The 22531-nt window shown below is 45.0% G+C and overlaps 1 protein-coding gene across 3 annotated transcripts in view; it reads left to right on the forward strand.

The window, feature by feature from the left end:
* TAFA1 (TAFA chemokine like family member 1) overlaps positions 1 to 22531 on the forward strand; it is a 678093-nt gene that overhangs the window by 637576 nt on the left and 17986 nt on the right. For all 3 annotated transcript variants that reach the window (XR_014225583.1, XM_082265573.1, XM_082265572.1), the window contains exon 5: positions 6447 to 6571. Coding sequence is in view for 2 of the 3 variants with exons in the window: in XM_082265573.1 (XP_082121699.1) it covers positions 6447 to 6571 (125 nt within the window). In the remaining variant the exon portion in view is untranslated. The remainder of the gene's footprint in view (positions 1 to 6446; positions 6572 to 22531) is intronic.

The following is a 22531-nucleotide window of genomic DNA, read 5'->3' on the forward strand; positions in this document are numbered from 1 at the left end:
ATGGTATTGATCATTAACTTGTGTTGAAGTAATGGACAGTATGAGGTACATTTTACTGCTCCTTCTAACACTCCTTACCACAATGCATCTGTGCTTATGGACCCTTAAGGTTGTTTTTGTTGGTTCTTAAAGCGGAGTTCCACCCTATTTTTCTACTTTGCTGTTTCTGGTACATTAAAACAACCTGAAAAAGAATTGGATAGTTATTATTATTTTTTTTTTTTTGTTTCACTTACCTGTTTTTTTCTGAAAATTAACTTACCTTCCTTCCACTTCCTCCCTCTGCGGCCCCGGCCCCCGACATCACTTCCTCCTATGCATTGACTCCTGGAAGATGAGAGTCATCAATCCCAGGAGTCAATGCGCCTGCACCGGTGTCCCTCGTCACTTCCGGGGCAGGAGCGCCATTCCCTGCTGAATGCATTAGAACAGCTTCTAGGCATGCGCAGAACCAGCTGCGGGATGACGCATCTGCCCCGGAAGTGACGAGCAGGGCATTCTGGGACTCCGACATCCAGGAAGAGGGACACTCCGGCTTCAGCTGCCTACACCGCAGATGGCAGCGCTGGATAAGAAATTTACAAGGTAAGTATTTCATCCTGCAGGTAAGCTAAACAGGGGACAGTTCAGAGGCTATCGTTGCTTAAATGCACTAGCCCTGACTGTCCTAGGGGTATTTTTATCTCAAAAGATTTTTTTGCCTGGAACTTCGCTTTAAGGGTGCCATAGACTTCAAATGAATCCTGAAGGCTACAGAAGCTCCTTTTAAATATTGTGGACCTGCTCTTGTATCAAAAAAGTATTAGTCTCATTTTTTTCACAGTAATAATAAATAAATCAATAAAGTAATAATGTAAAGTAACAACACACAAAAAATAATGATAAAAAAGGAAAGAAAAAAAAAACACAATGGAACCTGTCCGTGTCTGCAATGTAAGGTACATTCTGGAAAAAAGCAACCTACATAAAACTGTGATTAGGTAAATTAAGAGCCCATTCACACCATATGTGTTGGGCTGCGCTGGGGAGTCTTGCGTAGTGCAGTCTCACCACTTAGACAATGGCATTTTACTTTATGTCCTATTAGCTCAGTGCACACCAGTGCACTGCAGTGCTGTGTGCTGAAAACGGTTGGGAATGCTGTACTCTTTTTTTCAGAGCAACCTGTTGTGATGCAGTACACTGCATTACAATCTGCTGCAAAAAAAAGTTACTTTTTGACTTTTCCTTTAAGTTAAAAAACAGAAAAGGGTAGAACACGGCCACTGGTGGGAGCAAGCCCAGAGGGGCTATAATTTAGCACAGTGCTTCCAGAATTATCCACCTCCAATACACCTTCTGTACAGTTCACCAAATGCTGTTCTGCAAAAGTCTTGCTTGACACCCCCCCCCCCCCCCCAAGCCTACTTCTTGTCATTGAAGCTGTAGGACCAATAAGCAAATTTAGGAGGCAAACCTAAGGCTGACTTTTGCTTAATAAGTCAAGGTTTGAATATACATTCATGTTGCCTCTATCTCTAGATCTACTGATCATTTTAACACAAATTTTCATTCCTACTAAAGGTAACCTCTACATCCGTTCATCATCCACAGTCTGGATTGCCCTGGCTTATGATAGGCTCACTTTAAAAGATGAGGGATTCAAGGAGCACGATTCCTCAAATATCCCCAGTTAAAGAATGACTATCTGACAGCTTGTTGGGACTGTCTCTTCTTTTATAATGAATTCTAAAGAGGGCTCCTAGTTAACTCAGATTTGCATGTAAAGTTAAGATGAACATTGCAGCTGTGGAGGCATCGGACTGTGAAGCTGGAAGCTTCAGCCTGACACCTGGTGAATATGCCTTTGGCAAATTTGTCTTCTTTGTGCTTTTGCCACCAAATTTAGACTAGAGGTCTCTGTGTAGCAATTCATTCTGCTTTCCTGACCTGCATATACGCTCTGGGTAGCAACATACTGAACAATCGAAACACAACAGAGCTGTTTAACAATGCATAGGCCTCCCTGCATTGTGGCTGACTATGGAGCGATGCGTCTGCACAAAAACATTTTTAGTATTGGTGAAAAAATTTCCAAAATAAAATAATACCTCTGAAGAAAATTTAATTTGGAGAAACAATTCACAGAGATTTTTTTTTTTTTTTTATATCTTACTTGTATAGCGTGAGGGAGAGGTGTGTGCCTGTGATAGGAGGGTTTAAGTATAAAATGGGTTTTAAGGCTGTATAGATTTTACTTTTTTATGTGTTTATCATTTTTTTATTTTTTTAATATAAATATGTCAGCATGAGCACAAAGAATTACAACTCTCCCAAGAAGGCACTTTTTTAAGGTGGCCCATGGTCAGCCAATAATACACTATAGATTTTATTTACTAAAGCTAGAGAGGGCAAAATTATCCACAATTCTGCAGAGAAAAAAATCAGCTTCCAGGTTTATTTCTAAGGCTTAATAAAACAAGCTGAGGTTAGAAGCTAATTGGTTTCTCTGCAGAATTGTGACTAATTTTGCCCTCTCTAGCCTTAGTAAATAAACCCCTATGCCAGCAATTTCGAACCTTGGAACCTCAGATGTTTGGAACTACATTTCCCATAATGCTCATGAATTCTGCATTGTAGTTGAGCATCATGGGAAATGTAGTTTCAAAACATCTGGGGTGCCAAGGTTCCCCATCACTGCCCTACGCCATTCAAATGCTTCTTGGTATAAAGAGGCAGATGAAATTCCCTGTGCCATTACACCACCACTAGGCTGAACAAGACTTGATACGTGCTTTCTATAACAACTTCTGACCCAGATATCTGCATGCCACAGTGGATATTCTGTAAAATGAATTAAAAGTATTGCTACTAGCTGTGCCCACACTGCAAGGGTCAATTGCTTGTTTAGTCTAGTAGGCATGGGAAAGAGATATACTTATCCAATTCTTTGCTCTTCCATGGTGCTAAACTGGTCCCTACAGTGTGTTCTCCCCCATGTTCCAGCATTCTAAGGTCCTGATGTCATTAAGACCAACGGTCTCAAAACAGTGGCACTGGGGCCAGATAGGTCCTCTGCTTGCCTTTATCCGGCCCTTGGGATTCCATCCACTGAAACTAACAATAGGGCATAATTCCTGTTGCTGACACCAACAATGGGGCACTATTCCTCCCACTGACACCATTAAAAGGGCACAATATTTTCCTTTGATATCAATGATGGGGCACAATTCCTTCTATTGACACCAGTGATGGGGTACAATTCCTCCTACTGACACCAACAATGGGGCAGAATTTTTCCCACTGACACTATCAAAAGGGCACAATACTTTCCATTAATATCAAGGATGGGACACAATTCCTTCCATTGAAACCAGCGATGGGGCACAATTCCTCCTACTGACACCAACACGGGTGCAGATTTCCTCCCATTGACACCAATGATGGGGCACTATAACTTCCACTGACACAAAGGATGGAGCATTCTTTACTCTCACTGGATCCCAGGACATTTTTTACTCCCACTGGCCCCAGTCCAGTCCCCTTAAAGTCTGAAGGACAGTAAACTGGCTCTTTGTTTGGGTCTATAGCCCTGCATGTGATGGCTTTGAAGGACAGTCCAGCACTGGGGGAGTGGAATTTCAGGTAAGTAAAAGTGCTTTTATGCTCCCCTAGACTAAACAAGCAGTGTGTTCTTGCAGTAAGGAAGCAGCCCCACTGCAAAGGAGAATTTTCAGATTTGCTAGAATTGGGCTTTAATGTGTTTTGGAAATTCCTGTTCAAAAGGAAAGAAAAATCTTTACCAATGATCTGACCACTTAGTGCTGCACTTGAGGTAGTCACATGTACCCAGCTTACTTAGATAGGTTTCATGCAGAAATATATTACAAAATGGTCTCAAAGATTAGTTGACTAGAGTGGAGTCTTGTGGAATATTCTGTAGCTGTAGCTCATTCAAATTCTTTTAGGTGTCTTGTTAGCTTCAGCAGCTCTGATTTGTTTCTAGAATTTTTTTTTTTTTAATGGAGTGGAAAAGAATAAAACTTTCTGTTACAGTTTTATTTCTGTCTATTAATCCATTGAGGAGATTTGTCCTGACTCCCTGTCCTTGTGAATCCCATACAAGAATAAGGGGCCCAGGCGTTATTGGGACAGGAATGCACAGTAATAAAAAAACATTGTCAAAAGTTCTTTTTTCACTCTACTAAAGGGTTTATTTATAAATGTATTTTTTCACCCAAGGTTCACACAAAATCCATGCATTTTTCTATTTGGATTCAATAGGGAAATGTAAAAATTGTGTGAATCTTGAAAATAAAAAGACTCCTCGAAGAGTGGTTTTGTGTTCCATCTGCATCCCTGTTTGGTAGATTTCCCATCACTTCCTTTTACAGGGACACAGATGACAGTGAAAACCTGACCTAGACTCTACTGTGACCCAAAACCAAAATAACAGGTGCTGCTCAAGGCTCTCCCAGTTTTTCTTCCATAGCGAACCGCCTAGAGTGCAGGCAAGGATGGAGCTCGTCCCGGCTCCAAATATCAAATAGAAAAGAAGGAAGGTGTATGACAGCCTTAGTCTGGGCTCCAACCAGGCCATGCCCCAACTCATTTTCCTCTGCCCCAGAGATTAGTCATGGGGAACCATAACTAAGCTCCATGAGTGGAGGGAAACGCATTGGGGGCATGGCCAGGTTGGAGCCCAGGCTAAATCTGTCATACACCTATCCACAGGGTTATGCAGAGATGTGTGACTTATAGTACCTTCCTTCTTTTCTATCTGACCTAGACTAACCATTTCCAGCTCCAACCAAAACCAAATAAAAAAGTTTAATTTGGACTTGGCTCTAAGGTGTTATTGCCCCAAAACTGTTGGTCGCTGAATTTTTCATTCACTGTAAACTCTAGAAAGTAGAATGCATAACATCCCAGGAGGTCAATTGTGTAACTTGCAGCCATCACATCTTTTATTAATAATCATTCCATCATCAAAGCCACTTAGATTACAAATCTTCTCTGATGTTTGGTTGAATGATAACTGAACTTCTTGACATTGTCGGCATGTTTTAAATCACAGCCACGTGATTTGCTGTACGGTTTTTTGTGCTGCTGAGCAGCTTTACCTACAAAAAGAAACGACTGACTTTAAATTAGACATGTGCATGACGAAAACATTTGTTTCGTTTAGATTTGTTAATCTAGTTATTTAGTTTCGTTAAATTCGACTGATTTGTTCAATTTGTATTCGGGATTTGTATTCGGAATTCTTTTATGTCTTTTTCAAATTTTCTTGGAATTTACAGATTTTTTCGATTCAAAATATTTGAATCGATAAATTTTGAATCAGTCGAATCGATAACTTTAGATTTTTTTTTCCATTCGAATGTGGTAAAGTGAACAAACAAGAGAAAAATCTTCATCAAATGATTACAATAACTCTTTGAATCATCTTTGGCTTAACAAAAACAGCAATTCGAAATGGTTCTCTAATAACACACACAGTCTTTGATTTCAGAAATATGTTTACAGTTTGAATTCGACAGGAATTCCATGTAAAATTTGATTAAAATTTCAATTAGAATTTCTGAAATTCAGACAAATTTAGTTTCGCTATTCAGAGCATTCAGTAAACGTTGTTTATATTGCATTTCGGGTATTCGGATATATCTGAATCTCTGAATAACAAAAAATGTCTCCGAATATTTATTCGGAATGAAAGAATTTGCACATGTCTACTGTAAATAAATAAAACCCCCTCTTCAACCATTGAACTTTCAAAAAGTATGTTCAAACCCTACAGGATTCTGTTTTTAAACTATTGTTTTTGCTAAATAAGGCCATTTTATTGTGGTTCTCCTGAATGCTAGTGGGTAAGCAGGTTGAGCAAGCAGTGCCATATATCATGGCTCTTTAGTGACTTGCCTCCCCCTACCTCCTAAAGATACATTTCAGCTGCACCAAAACAAAAAGGTTTAAAATATTACAGTTTGGTTTCTTCTGAATAAAAAACTGCTCTTGCCAGCATGCTGTAGAGAAGGATCCTAGCTCCCTGTGTGGACCCAGTGGTCCCTCTACAGAGGTTCAATGAATTCCCTGACTAGTCAAGGCTAGAGTTCTCCAACCAGCAGGGGCTATGAAGTTTGCTGAGTCTATAGGTCTGACCTATCAGGAGGTGTGCCCACCTTCAGCAGAGACAACTGCTTTCACACACAGAACAAGGGTCCTTCTCTATAGCATGCTGGTAGGACACTGGCTTTTCTATTTAGGCTGTGGTTGCTTTTCAAAGAAAACAAACTGTAAGACTTTGCACATGTATTGTTTTGATGTATATGGAAAATTTAATTAGGCTTTAATAAAAAAATAAAGACTTTTTGATAGCTGTGGAAATGAAGTATTGTTGGATGACAATACGGATAAGGCTTGGAGGAATTCAACTTGCTAAGCGTTGTTTTTGTTTTTTTTTTCAGCTTCGATAGTTATTGGGAAGTGGTGGTGTGAAATGGAGCCATGTTTAGAAGGAGAAGAATGTAAGACCCTCCCAGATAACTCAGGATGGATGTGTGCAACTGGCAATAAGATAAAGACCACAAGAGTAAGTATAGTCATACTACATAATAAACTGTCAAAAAAAATATAGAAAGTTTGAGAAAATGTAAAGAAAAAAATGGATTGTCACTAAGACCAATACTTTTTATTCCAAAACTCTAGGGGCAGTTTAAAAGCAACATGCCAGCAAAGCCTTCAACCATACTGTGTATACCTTTAGCTTATTTAATGTAAGACGATTTTAATATACTGTAAATCGATAAGCTTGTTGCTGGCTTGCTGCTTACCTACCTTCTCTTAGGAGGAAGTGTATGTTCTACCTTGTACTGTCCCAGGGAAACTTTGGGTACTCAATTGGTTCTTTGTACATCGTTTAAAAGCAAACACCAAATTTAAAATGTCTTTCAGTTTAAATGGAATGGCTAGACATTCTGCAGATCTTCGAACAAATTACAATAGTCATATTGATGCTGGAACATATTTTTATTGGGTCAGTCCACTCAAAAGTGACATTTTATTTATATATGAATTAGGGTTCCGCTCCTGGCTTCTTCCATGTCTTGGCTACTCCAACAACAATATCTTCCTAGTATAATTTCTAACTCTGTTCCTGTCCACATTATAATTTTAGCTGTTTCAAGTCCCCCTGTTATTTTTTAATATATAAAAGAATCTAGAAGGGAGGGTTGGCCCTCACCATTTGTGAAGACCATTACAGAAATGTCACTATTGGATTCCGCCCAAAAAAATACCAATAGATGGGTACAGAAAATACTCCCGTATGAGGCCTGGGCCTCATCAGGTCAGCAGGGGTACTGGGTCCAGCAGCAGTTGGGTTGACCCTCACCAGTTGTGCAGACTCATTACAGAAATGTCACTAACAGAGTGCGCCAAAAAAGAAAAAACGCCAATAGGCGGGTACAGACAGTACTGGTACAAGACCTGGACCCCATCAGGTCATCAAGGGTACCTGGGTCCAACAGTGGGCAGCCCCAGAGGAGGCTACACAGCTTGGTTTGGGAAATCCTGCTCCCCAGGGTTGGACCCCAAGTTGACATCTGTTTCCATAACTGCCATATGGGATGATGGAGGTGGAACGACAAGCTTTTGCTCAGGCTGGGCAGCCAGGCATGATCTCAAAGCAGAGTGTGTAAAGCTACTGCAATAACTGCATGGACTGCTGCAAAGTCCCTGCACTAACAAACAGGAGAAGCCAGGGGAGGGGGGTGGATGGGCAGAAATCCACATCACTGTCAAAAACTGTTCCAATAAAAATATTGGAGGGGGGGTTGAACCTGTATGAGGCCTCATGATTTCTAATGGTGGCACTGCCCAAGAGTTAATGCTATTGCAACTATTAAATTAAGCTGCCCTTTTAATTACCCAAGGCCGTGCATTTCTTTACAGATCAGGGAAACAGAAGATTCACTCCCATCTTTTATAAGATTCACTTTTATAAGTGTAAGAAGGGACAGGAAGTGGGAGACAATTTAATAAAAAAAAAAAAAACATTTTTGTAGTAAGCTGATGAAGGTTTAGGACCTCAGAATTTTATTGCCACCTATAGACACATGAAAAGTCCCCTTACTCCTGTCAGACATAACAGGAAGAGAGGTAAATCTCCCCTATGAGGACAGACAGGACAATGTCAGTGTGGGAGCAGACACCCTTTAAAGTGGTTCTACCTCGATGCATTAAAATAAAAAAAACCTTCTGTGTGCAGCAGCCTTCCTAATACTTACCTGAGCACCATCTCAATCCAGCAATGTGCACGGGATCCTCAAATTTCAAGGAACTCTCCCTCCTCATTGGCTGAGACTGTAAGGGGCGCCATTGGCTCCCGCTGCTGTCAATCAAAGGCAGAGAGCCATTAAGGAGAGAGACAGGGTGGGGTTGAGCCATGTCATGTCTGAATGGACACATACAGCAGTCGGGTGTCCCCATAGCAAACTGCTTGCTCTGGGGGCACTCGACAGAAGGGGGGGGGGACAAGGAGTGCCAGTAAGGGACCCAAGGGGAGGAGATTTAAGCTGCTTTAAACAAAAAAAATAGCCTTTAATATCACTCTAAATCTGGCAGTAGTTATAACCCTTACCCCCCCCCCCCGATTATACTACTCATAGCTGAAATATGTTACCTATCTTCACACTTTTTAGGATGCTATGTACTACTAATCGACAGAAATAATATATTTATAATGTTCCTCCTTTTCCCTTGTAGCAAAGAGATGTACCCACTACTTTCTGATGTGGTGGAGAATGTGCCTCTCTCCTCTAATGCTTACATTACATAAATGTACCTGTTGATTGGCCCAATGCTGTCCCATTGGGGAGGGAAAAAGTTGGTGTAGAGCATACACAGGTCTTTATTTCCTTGCTCTGGAAGACCTTCCGAGACAGTCATTGCAAAGAGAAGGTATATTCTGCTGAGGAGAGGGAATTTAAATCTAAACTCCAGGCAGATCTAAAAAAAAAAAAAACACACATTAATGCAGCTCCATATTCATTATTACATCAATATATTTATTTGTTTTAGCACTTGAATTTGACTTGACATCAGCCTCTTGCAGACCCTGCACAGCAGAGTGCAGGCTAGGGGAAGGAGCAGCAGCACACGGAGCAAATCAAGGAGGAGGAGCCTGCTAAAAGAGGGAGCAAACAGAGTGGTGGAGAAATAAGCTCATCACTGCTGCTTCTCCTTCACTGTCAAGTTACAGGGTGGGGGTTTGTCCATGACAGCTCCTGGGCTCAGAGAAGGAGCACTGAATGATGATGGATGTCATTCAACTTGGAAGATTGAAGACATCTAGTTGAAAAGGTGAAGTACTGTGGAGCACAAAGCCACCGATTGAAGGTAAGTATTGCAGCAATATATGCTTATTTAATCTTATAATGGCCTTTTTTGGTATTTTTGCTTTTATTTTTTTAATGAAGTTCTGCTTTAAATGACCATGTTGCTTTATTCTGCATGGGTAAAGAAATGGATCACGTTAAGAAGGCTGATGTGTTTTCTCTACTGACCCATTACAGAAATCCCCACCTTTCTGCATAATAGCTAAGCACTCATTAGGGTGTGAGGGTCCCCAGCCTATTACGACTCTTTCTTACGACTATTTGCAGCTGTACCCTGTAGAGGTGATAAATAGGATAAATAATTACACCTGCACTTTACACACAAGCATTATTACTGGCAAATGATTATGTGAGCGGATTTTAAATTAGGCGAGAATATAAAAGACAAGCTCGGTGAAATTCACTCCATTACATGTAAAAGCTTATCAGAGATTTCCATCTTAATCTCAGGTATATGCTAGAGACAGAGAATTAAGTTTTATAGACGCTATACAAAATCCCAGAGTTTCTATCAATTACAAAGCCCAGAAGCTTTCTCTGTAGGAACTGCTGGCAAAACAGATGTGAGTTCCTGCTTACTAAAGTGGAACAAAAAAAGTCATTTTCATTACACAGCTTAGGTTATTGCGATATATTTATAGCTAGAATTTAAAGGGGAATTCCAGCCAAAATGTTATTTTAAGGGATTTAAAGCCCCCTTTCAGGAATTACAAAAAATGTCCCTTGCACTGCAAGTGATACATGATTGGTAACTCTAGCAGGTGAATAATAAGGTGCAATGCTTGCATTACTCCTTGCTATGGCAAGCCTCGGTGCTCTCCTCCGGTCCAGCTTGTGGGTTGTTGTCCTCACCTACTATGCAGAGCTATTGGCCCTGCATTGTAGCCAATGATGTCACCAAGCATCTTAAAGATAAGGCCTACCTAGATAAGATTACTTTCAGGTGGACAAAGAGCTGGGGCCAGAGGTGGCCATTAGGAAGAATAAGTAGATTCTTGCTGGTAGTTGTAAATGCTGTCTGTACACACTGGGGATGATTTACTTAAAGCGGTGTTCCACCCTAAAATTATACTTACCTCCATCTTCTTGCTCCGGGTCACCTGAAAAACAAATGGATAATCGCAATTTTTTTTTTTTTTACTTACCTCGTTTAGAAGAAAATATACTTACCTTACTTCCTCTTCCTCCCCTCAGCGGCCATGGCGAGTCGTCACTTCCTGGCTTGCAATGATTCCTGGGAGCTGAACGTCATCGCTCCCAGGAATCAATGCACCTGCACCGGCCCCGTCGACAGTTCCGGTGCAGGTGCCGTCATACCTTGCTAAACAGCTTGTGGGCATGCCCAGAAGCTGTGCAGGGATGACGCTGCGGCACCGGAAGTGACGGCGGGGCTGGTGCAGTGCATCGTGGGACCGAATGAAGATGGAAGAGGACACAGAAGAGGATCGTGCTGGCTTCAAGCTGCCCACAACTGAGATGGCAGCGCTGGACAATACATTTTCAAGGTAAGTATTTCTTCTAAAAGGTAAGTGCAACCCGGGACAGATCAGAGGCTAGCCATTGTGGAATGCACTAGCCCTGACTGTCCCGGGGGTATTTTTATAAAAAAAAACTTTCCCAGGGTGGAACTCCGCTTTAAACTGGAGAGTGCAAAATCTGGTGCAGCTGTGCATGCTAGCCAATCAGCTTCTAAGTTCAGCTTGTTCAATTAAAGGCTAGTACACACTATAAGAAAATCGGGCGAACATTTTCATCCAAAGAATTTTCATACGATTTTCGTATAGTGTGTACACAACTTTCCACAGCCGATTCTGAATTTTCATATGAAAATTCTCGAAGGGACAAACTTCAAAATTTTTCTCGTATGGAAAAAAATGATTTTCATTTAATGTGTACTGTTTTCGTATGATTTTTGTACAAGAAAAATCTGAAAATAAAGACTGTGCATGATTAGAAACAATAAACAACAACAAAAAAAAAAAGCCTTTGTCGTACAAGAATTTTCGTATGAATTTCTGTTCATCGGTTCTGACTTGCTGTGAAACAACGAGAAAAATTGAAAGATCGTTTGGATGATTTTCTTATAGTGTGTACCCTACTTAAGCTTTGACAATAAAACCTAGAAGCTGAATGGATTCTATGCAGAGCTGCACCAGATTTTGCACTTTCTAGTTTTAGTAAATCAACTCCAGTGTGCAAGTAACCACTCATTCATGGTTACATACAACTAGATCCCTCGGCTGAGTCTGGATGCAGCCATTGTGCATCCAGGAGTAAGGTCAAGCTGGCTCCTCTGTGGCAATTCTAAAATGCAAGTCCTTATTTGCTACATAATAAAACATAACAGGCTAACTAAATAGCCTCATAGGAAGGCTGTTTTAGCTGAAACATGTTAGCATGTTACTGTTGTATTTTATGATGCAGCCAATAAAGATTTAATTTTTTTTGATGGCATTGAGTAGTCGGCTTAACCTTACCATAGGTTCTATTATTGGAGCATGGAGGCCAAAAGTAGCTGCTTTTGCAGTTGAGTGTGGGTACTGTTTTCTTTATACAGTCTGCATCCAGAGTTGGCGCTTCTGTGGAGTTTTGCGGCCTGTTTGTACTCAGCCATAGCACAGAGTGTTGCTGCATCCACAGGTGGTGTTTATCCACCTCTGAATGCAGAAAACTATCTGCCCTGGCCGCCCATGTGAATACAGCCTTACACATTATTCCTCATCCCTTAGACCAGCCTTTTTCAACCAGGGTGCCCTGATACCCTGGGTGCCTTCAGGTTTCTTCAGAGATGTCAAAATGCCTAAAAATTGCCCAAAAATTGAATACAAGCCAGCGTGTGGATGAAGCCTGTCTTTTAGTTAAAGCCACTGGTTTTAATTGTGCACCATTGCAATTATCCAGTCACTGGCATCCTAACAAGCAATAACATCATCAGTTGATATGCAGGATGTCAGTCGTCTGCATAGCATCCTTGTTTGACCCTCCCCTGCCCCACTCTATCAGCCTTGGGGTCACATTAGCTGAGTGATGGAGAAAAACTGAGGGAGAAGAGAAACATTGGAATACTAATCAGTACCAGTTTGCAAAAGTGTATTTGCTTTGAAAGAATAAATTACCTCTAACATTGGGTGTCCTATGTGTGTGGATGTTGCTGCATTATGCAAAACTATTAGAATCATTTTTACATTTTAGAATGAGGTGCTTTGAGACTGTCCATCATTTTTAAAGGGTGCCTTGACTGAAAAAAGGTTGAAAAACCCTGCTCTAGAGTTACCAAGCATTAAACCCTTACAGTGCAGAGGAGAGGGTATTTTTTTTTTTTTAAATCCTGGAAATGGGCTTTAAATGTTATTTACAATTCTACTTAGCCCTCTGCCCAGAACTAGGTTTCCAGATATGGGTGGAGGTAATAATTGACTGTGAGCTGGTCAGATTTTAAAGCGGTAGTAACACCCGCTTATTCATTTTTACCTACAGGTAAGCCTATAATAAGGCTTACCAGTACGTAAAATGAATATCTCCTAAATGCGCACCGTTTAGGAGATATTTACCCTGGATGCAGCCAGTGATACCACTGGTGCATGCGCCCTGAAGGCCCGGGATACCTTTCCGGAACTTCAGAGCTTTGTGCCGCAAACTTAGGGCATGCGTGGGAGTGATGTAATTGCAGCTCTGACCAAACACATAGCCAGAGCATGCAAACCCAGAAGAAAGACAGGGGGGAACATGTCAGCCCTCTCAGCACTGACAGTACAGCGCTGGAGGACTTAGTTCCATGGTGAGTATTTCATAATGTTCTAGTATGCGATGCATACTAGCACACAGAGGCATAACTAGAACCTTCAGGGCCCCGGTGCAAAAAACCATGAAGGGCCCTTCGAACCCCTTGGTCGGGGCCCTTCCCTTCAAGCTTGGGGCTCTTTCCACTGATCCTGGGGCCCTTTACTCTCGTTGCGGAGCCCTTTATTACGGTCCTGCAGCGGGACCCTTTCACAAGTTCTGCAGTGGGCCCCCTTCCTGCCATCTTGGGGACTCCCCACGGTGGTGGAATGCCAGGGCCCGGTTGCAAGTGTGACGTTTGCAATCCTGGAAGTTTACCCACTGGTGTCAGTAGTTTTTTTGGTATTTTATTTTTTTTTGCAAATATAAATTTTATTAAGAACAACCGGAAGCAGGTACAACAAAATATAGACATGGGAAATACGACATAGGTAAGTGAAATAAAGCAAGAGTCAATACAGCTCAGTGCATCCGTTTCCCTGAAATTCAAGAAGTCGTTCCAAGAAACACAAATCCCATACTGGGGTGGAGAGGTAGGCTAAGACTTCTTTTGAGTGCTATGCAGGGTACTCCTTCTGGAGTGTTACCTTTTCGAAGAGTAATTTACAGAAGGTCTCCCTTGGGAACAACAGAAAGGTAGACGAAAGGAAAGAAGTAAGATGAAACTGCTGAGGGGACAGAGTAGAGAGTCAGGGGGGGTTAGAGGGGTCAGGGAATAGGGAGGGGAGGTAGGGGTAGGCAGGGGCTGGGGGGAAAGGGACCACCAGGAGTGCTGCAGGCAGAGCCTGCATGCCCCACGCCATGGATCACCGGCCCCATGGATGCACGAAGAGTGAGCCCACAGAAACTGAAACTGAATGGAACATCCATGAAGCTACACTTCCAACAAGCCTGCCCCTTCTCCAGAGGTGATGAAGAGATCCCAGATTCTCCACCTGTCTGCATGTTGGACACCCTTGTGGCGGGACGCCGCGATAAGACTCTCCAGTTTATTGACCTCCTCTATTTTCCCGAGCAAGTGAGCAATCGTTGGTGGGGCTGTCTGTTTCCAGTGAAGAGGCACGCATGTCCTAGCTGCGTTTAGCATGGGGCATAGAAGAGATTTCTTGAAGGCTCCAACAGAAATGTCGGACACCTGCAATAGGAAAAAGACTGGATCATCTGGTATCGCCCTGTCCGTGAACAGTGCTAGGATTCTTTTGACCTCACCCCAGAAGTGTGACAACTCGGGACAAGCCCAGAAAATATGCAATAGCGTACCTATGTCGCCCTGGCACCTCCAGCATTTATCCAAAGAGTCGGGGAAGATGTTATGCAGTAGCACTGGGGTATAGTACCAACGTGTGAGTATTTTAAAATTTGTCTCCTGTGTCCTTGTGCAGATTGAGGAACTCAAGGCCAAACATATCATATTTCGTTTCTGCTTCACCGTGAACTGACAGCGCAGGTCTGTCTCCCACTTTCCAATCCAGGGCATATCGATGTGATCAGGCGGAGAAATCAGGAGACCATAAGCTAGAGAGAGTGTCCGAGGCAACGGCCCCTCTCCAGAGCAGTAATCCTCCAAGGGGGTCAGAGGTCTAGTAAAGGTAGTAGGGTCTTGAAGGGAATGTAGAAAATGGTGCACTCGAACCGCTGACCAAAACGGGAGCGTGAAGGATCCCTCCGGCGCCATCAACTATGGGATGGAGGGCCAATGACCGTTCATCAGGAAGTGAGTGGCCCAAAATATCCCATGGCGACTCAGTGCCAGCAAGGCATGATCTGAGAAGCCCTGATTGAAAGACGGATGGCCCAAAATCAGGAGAGGAGGGGAGGGCGTGGGGACAAGGCGAGGCTGTCACAGGCACGTCCAGCCACATTTAGAGTGGTTCCTAACAATGGGTGCCTCCGAATGGTACCTGCTAGAGACCCGGGACACCAAAGCGCCCCTGGCAAGGGCAAATCAACCTGGGCCTGTTCCAGCTGAATCCATAACTTGGAGGCTGCATGTCTGCACCAATCCAGAACCCTACTCAGGTGAGTTGCCTGTTGGTATTTGCAGATGTCGGGCAAGGCCAGTCCCCCCAAGTGCTTCGGTAACACCAGAATAGTCCGATGTAGTCTGGGCTTCTTATGAGTCCAAACAAACTGCACAAAAAGGGAGTGTACTTGGTAAAAAAAACTTTCCCGGAATCCGCACACGCAGGGCCTGAAAAAGGTACAAGAATTTAGGCTGTATACACATCTTGAGTAGGTTACACCTACCAAACCAGGAGTGGGTCCCTTTCTGCCATCAGTCCAGCAGAAGTTTAGTTTGGGGCATCGGGGGGGGGGGGGGGGAGTTAAGAGTATACACCTGCGACAAGTCCAGAGGCATCAGTGTTCCCAAGTACTAGAGCGCTCTAGCCATCCACTTGAACCCAAATCTGCCCCTCAAGGCCCGTGACAAAGAGGCTGTCAGTCCAAACCCCATCGCCTCCAACCTACCAAAATTTATTTTCAAATTGGACAGTGTTTCATAGAGCTCAAATTCCTTCATTAAATTTGGGAGGGAGACCACTGGGTTGGAGATGAAAAAAAGCAGGTCATCCGCATAGGCCAAGACCTTATGGTGACACTGTTCAACACCGATCCCACTGATATCAGGATTCAGTCGGACCCTACAAAGGAAGGGCTCAAGAGACAGAGCAAACAGGAGTGGAGAAAGTGTACACCCATGTCTTGTGCCATTGCTGATGGCAAAGGGTTCCGACAGAAGTCCATTTGCCTTCACCTGTGCTGAAGGATCAGAATAGACTTGAATAGATTGAATCCTTTGGAGCATGGTATCGCCAAGGCCAATGTGTCGTAGGACCGCAAACATGAATCGCTAGGTAACCCGGTCGAATGTCTTTTCGGTGTCGGTGCCGAGGAAAACACTGGGAACGCCGCTGGTCTTGGCCAGATGGATCAGGTGGAGGACCTTGATGGTATTGTCCCTGGCCTCCCTCTGTGGGACAAAACCCACTTGGTCCAAGTGTACAAGGGACTGTAAGTGGGTAACTAATCGCGATGCTAGGATCTTCGTAAAAAACTTGAGGTCCAAGTTCGATAGAGAAATGGGCCTGTAGCTGCTACAAGCTGTGGGGTCCTTGCCGGCTTTAGGCAGCACAGTAATATGAGCCCTGAGTGTGTCCTTCCGGAAAGGGGAGCCCATGCCCACTGAGTTATATAGACGGGACTGGTGGGGGCCCAAAGTGGGAAATAGTAACTTGTAATAAAGGAGGGTGAAACCATCCGGCCCCGGAGCCTTCCCCGGCTTGGCAGAGGATATCGATCCCTCCACCTCTAATTGAGAAATAGGGGCATCCAGGGCCTCAAACGCTTCCCTCGGAAGCTTGGGGAGTCGAGAAGACTCAATGTAGTCCACTATCTTGGACAGAGGAGGGGGGTTGGGATTCCAGGTTATACAACGACGAGTAAAAATCCCTGAAGGCTCGCACAATCTGTTTGGGGAGAGAGAGCTTTTGCCCCTTGGGCAACATAACGTGCGGGATGTACGTAGCCGAGCGTATGTCCTTCCCCGCCCTGGCGGGGTGGGCATACCTGGCCGTCCTTCCGCACTTGTCACCGGTCTCAAAAAAGATATGTTTGTAGAACTGGATAGCGGCTTTTGCTTTAAACAGCAGAGGTCCAAGATGTTCTTACGGACGACCCCTAATCCTGCAGACAGAGGCGGGGTAGGCGCATGTTTGTGCCTAGCCTCCAGCCCATGAAGAGTAGAGCATAAGGACGTCAGCTGTGCATTGCGTTCTTTCTTCAATCTAGCCCCATGTTTAATCAGGATGCCCCTGATGACAGGCTTGTGTGCCTCCCACAAAGTCCCAGGGTCGCAGTCCGGGAGAGCATTCGTCGAAAAGTACGACTGCAGCTCCATCCCAACATCCTCCAAAACCACAGGGTCCTGCAGTAAGCTCTCATTTAGCCTCCAAAATCTAGTCTTAGAAGAGGGGACTTCAGAGAGTGCATACGACAGTAAGACTGGCGCATGATCTGACCACGTAATAGCACCAATGGAAGCGGACCGAACCGCGTGCAATTGCGCGTGGGGGACCAAAAAGAAATCTATCCGGGTGTAAGTCCCATGAGGGGAAGAGTAAAACATATAGTCCCTCTCGGTCGTATGCAGCAACCACCAGATGCCGATCAATTGAGCCCGGAATGGGGCCTTGGCTATGCGCTTTCTGGACCTGGCGTTTCTCCGGGGTGTTGAGTTCCCTTGCATTGAGCGAGACCAGCAGAAGGTCATTCATAGCGTGGGTAAAGGAGGGGAAAACGGAAGAGGGAAGGGGACGGAGAGGCAGGGAAGGGGGAGGGGGAAGGTAGGTGGGTAAGAAATGTAGAGAGAGAGGGGGTTTTGTCTGCGTTAACAGACAAACTTTTCGAGAGGACATGGTGACAACCGTCACTATCCTTGTGTGCTGTCCTAAGTGGGAGTGTGGAAGAACAATACCCAAACAGGGAGCTCCCCTCACCATCCCCTCCCAGCATAAATAACATCAACATATGCAAAAGCGGAAAGCAAAAAACAATAAGGTACATAGGCATGAGTGTAGTGTAATACAACCCCCCCCCCTAGTGAACAGCCCCAGCTACAGTAGGGAAATAAGAACTAGGTGGCTGCCCCATCTAAAGTGGTACCACATTTCTAGAGTGACCAGAACCGACCCCAGCGACCAAGATCACCCGGGTGGGTTCCAGCCGCTGGGACCAGCAGCAATATGAAGCCAACATGAGGGCTGCACTGCAAAGGGGAAACAGCAAAGCGCAACAGATAATGAGGTCCAGTAGGGAGACCATATCCACTCTACCCAACACCCCCCCCCCCCCCATGAAATGCAAAGTCAGACATCTACGGCTCGGTAGGGCATAATGTGAAATCCACCCTTGAAAACCTGGTGAGTTGCAGGACAGTCCGAGATGGTCGAGGTGTCCTCCCCCACAGAAAGTAGAGTCCATCGCAGGAGTGCCGGCAGGATCGTAGCGGTAGCCAGTCTGGGAACGAAAAAAAAAAAGGGGGGGGAGGCAGGAGACGGGCGAGGCAGAAGGACCGGGGAATGGGCCAGGGGGGCTCCCCGGAGCAACCAGTCTAGGCCTCAGCAGTCCAAGAAGGCATAAGTAGTCAGGCAAGGTCCAATGGATCAGCAGGTATGTGATAAGGCCAGGATCAGGTGATGGAACTAAGGCTGTGCAGAAGAACAGTCAATTGAGTGGCATAAGTGCAATGGATGGGCTGTGGTCCTCGGATGCCAGGCAGGCAGCAAAGAAAGGGGGGAGGTAGGTCAATAGTGGCAGTCAGTGACATCCACAACCAAGGGGAGCTTGTGGGCAACACATAAGGGGGGGAAGAGCATCCATCAGAACTAGGGGAGTGCACCTAATTCTCCTGCGCCTGCTCCGGTCTCAGAGTGCACAAACTCCCGGGGGTTCTGCGGCGTCTCCGAGGGAGACCTCCATCAGGCCGCAAACGAGCCCCGCCAGGCTCCGAGCTCTGGAGGGGGGCTAGCCAGTTCGGTACCGATATGGGATCCTCCTCCAGAAAGTCAAAAAGAGCCAGTAGATCCTGTGTCTCCCACAGCGTGAAACTCCGGCTGTCCTTCCAGAACACTATGGAAGTGTATCCCCTGCGGCGGGCCAGATCGAGCAGTGGCTGGAGCAGGGCCCTCCGCATGAGCGTTGCCTTGGAGACATCGGGCAGTATTTTCACAGAAGCATCCTTGTACTGCACCTCTCCCACCTCCCAGGTCTTATGAAGAATCTTTTCCTTGAGCGAGAAATGGTGTAGGCGGCAGATGATATCTCTAGGTCGGGTAGGGTCCGACGGCTTGGGGCCTAGGCCTCTGTGTATACGGTCGAACACCAGTGTAGCTGGGGTGTCCAAGCCCGGCAGTAAATGGAAGACCGTCGACGCGGTCGCCGCCAGATCTTCCGTCTCAGCAGGCTCCGGAAGGCCCCGCAGGTGCAAATTGTTGTGGCGGCTCCTATCCTCCATGGCCTCCAGTTGTAGTTGCATGGCCATGGTGGTCTCCTGTTAGGAGGACGTAGCCGCCTCAAGTGATCAGACCCGATCCTCCAGGGATGACAAATTGGCCTCACCGGCAGTCAGGCGGTTGGACACTGCTTGTACTTCCTCTCTGATCGCTTGCCAGTTTCTCCTGTGGGTCTCCTCAATCCTGTCCGCTAGCAGCTCTATATCTGCCTTGGTGGGTAACGCCAGGAGCAGGGATCGGAGCTCTGCGTCTGCCCGGATAGCCATAGGGTGAAAGGCCGAGTGGTCCCCCATCTGAAAGACCACGGGAGCATCTGAAGGAGCGTCCGAGCAGGTAGATGCTGCAGGCGAGGCGGGAGGAGCAGGCAAGGCCGGGGTCTCTCGGGGCCCACCTCGTGTGGCGGCCATCTTGGCAGTGGCCTGGGGAGTCCCCGATCCTGGGAAAAGTAAAATATTTCCCCCGCAGATTTGGAGGAGCGGGTGGAGGCAGCAGTGCCCTTTGTCTTCCTCTTTTTAGAGGAAAGCATAACCGGCAAAATCAATTGAAAAAGCTGGGAATATAGGGCAGCAGGCAGGAGCTCTCCCAGGAAGTGTCTTTACCCGTTCATGTCCAAGCCACGCTCCCCATTTTTTGGTATTTTAACTATATTATTTTTTATAATTTTATTTTATTTTTTTACAATGTCACGGAATATGACTCTGTCCATTCAGAAAAGGAAGGAGCTGGTAAATTACACATTTACTGACCCCTTCCTAGTTCTCTATTGTGACACATCCCCTGCACCAGCCGGCAGGAGAGGGAAGGCAGCAGAGTGTGGTGGGGGAGGGGAAAGCACAGTAGGGGGGGGGACCAGGGGAGCACACAGGGGCCCAGAGACAGTAGAACACAAGTGAACTGGATAGGAGGAATGGTAGGGGCCGCATACAGTGGAACAGCAGGGGGAACCAATCTCCTCCATTTTCCTCCTGCAGCTACTGGAGGAAAAAGGAGGACAGTGATTTCTCTACATGCTGCCCCCGCTGCCCCCTTCTATGCAGGTGTACAGGGGAGCCGCACATGCCCCCTGGAGCATGGGATCTGGCTACAATTGCAACCCCTGCAACCCCTTTAGTTACGCCCCTGCTAGCACATTATGCCATTGCCTTGCAGGTGTTTTTTCTTTTTTATAACACCCGTGGTTTACAACCGCTTAAATCAGTTCAGCTAGGCTCCCAGGCCACACCTCTCATTATCAATCTTTTTGATTGGCATTGCTAGCTGACCTAAATGAGAATGATACACTTACAGCAGAAGTGCTTGTAATGAGAGACAAGTAAATTGATTCATGAATCTGGCAGATTTGTTAAATGTCACCTTCTTTCCAATCAGACATTTTCAACGTGCCTGATTATGTGGATGTAGATTTGTCCAGCCTGCAAATTATCTTTATGATTGACTTTATTCATAAATTTCCTGATTCTCTGTAAATCATTTTATTCAGGAAGAGCCATGAGCTGCCGGAAGAAAGGGAAGAGTCACCGGATTTGCCCTAATTGGAAAAATGATTCGCTCATCTCCACTTTTAGCACTTCCAGTCTTATAAAATACAAGAGTGATCATTTTCAAAGTGCCTGATCAAGCAATTAAAAGTCATCTTATCAAGGTCAGATTAGTGAAAGATGAAGTGTGGATCACTATGGTGTCTGCTCCTTGAACAATATTCTTTACTTAAAGCGGAGTTTCACCCAAAAGTGGAACCTCTGCTAATCGGCTTCCTCCCCCCCTCCGGTTCCACATTTGACACCTTTCAGGGGGGAGGGGGAAAGGGTACCTGTTTTTGACAGGTATCCTTCCCTACTTCCGGGAGACAGCGCCGCGGCACCGTCCCTCAGAAGTTCGGACCCCCCTCCTTTCCCCGCTGCCGAGCCAATTAGAATGTGCAGCGCGCTTCGTGCACACGCATTAGGGAACCAACTGTGAAGCCGAAAGGCTTCACTGCTGTTTTCCCTTAGAATCAATGGTGGCGGCAGCACCCGGCAGCCGATCTGAAAATCAGCGGGGGGGCTGACATCTTGGGCTCCCTAGACAGGTAAATGTCTATATATTAAAAGTCAGCAGCTACAGTATTTGTAGCTGCTGACTTCATTTTTTTTTCCCCAGCTGGAACACCGCTTCTGGACCGGAAGGATTTGTCCCCTTAATGACCAGGCCATTTTTTGTGATTCGGCACTGTGCTACTTTAATGGACAATTGCGTTGTCGTGCAAAGGCTGTACCCAAATAAAATTGATGTCCTCTGCTTTTTTTTTTTAAACAAAAAAAGAGGAAAAAAAGACAATTCTGAAAAAAAAAAAAAAACAATATTTGTCACTTTCTGCTATAAAACATTCCCCCCCCCCCCCAAAAAAAAATTAATAATCAGGTTTTGTCATCATTTTAGGCCAATTTGTATTTTGCTACATATTTCTGGTAAAAAAAAATCCCTATAAGTGTATATTGATTGGTTTGCACAAAAGTTATTGCGTCTACAAACTAGGGGAAAGATTTATGTCATTTTAATTTATTTTATATTTTTTACTAGTAATGGCGGCAATCTGCGATTTTTAGCGAGACTGCGACATTGCGGCGGACAGATCGGACCCCTGACATTTTTGACACTTTTGGGGGGACCAGTGAAATTACTACAGTAATCAGTGCTAAAAACATGCACTGTTACTGTAAAAATGACACTGGCAGGGAAGGGGCTAACCCAGGGGTGATCAAAGGGTTAAGTGTGAGCCTAGGGGAGTGTTTTCTAACACTGACAGCAATAAAAATCTGGCAGTGGTTCCTCTCCCTTTCCACTCTATTCAAAACTGAAACAAAAAGTTTTGGTTGCAGTTGCAATTGACTGCAAACAAATAGCTAAATATGCAATCAAAATATATGTATATAGGATAACTTTTACCTGGCAAGTGAGTCATTTTTTGGATCACTCTTAAAATGTACACAACCTGCCACATAACACAGCCAGGCTGGGGACCTGACTTTTCCTTGCTGTAGTTAAACAATACAGGCTGGTCACCTCCATGCCCCCAGATTATTACTGGACAACAAATAGAAGCAGCTGGCTGCTAAGGTCATCTCTCTCCTTTCTAATCCTTTAAAGAAAAGGTGCTATACCTACCCCCCCATCTATTCCTTTTTGGGTCCCCCGCCGGTGGTCCTGGCTCCTCCTCCTTGCTAAGTGCCCCCAATAGCAAGCCTCTGTGATTGCCAACAGCAGGAGCCATTGACTCCTGCTGTTGTGAGAGCCAATAAGGAAAGGGAGACCCAGGAGAGCCACTGCTCCCACGCATATCACTGGATTGAGATTGGACTCAGGTAAGTATAAGAGGAGACTGGG

The sequence above is a fragment of the Pelophylax lessonae genome, assembly GCF_965119305.1.
Source record: "Pelophylax lessonae genome assembly, chromosome: 8".
In the NCBI taxonomy this organism is placed as follows: domain Eukaryota; kingdom Metazoa; phylum Chordata; class Amphibia; order Anura; family Ranidae; genus Pelophylax; species Pelophylax lessonae.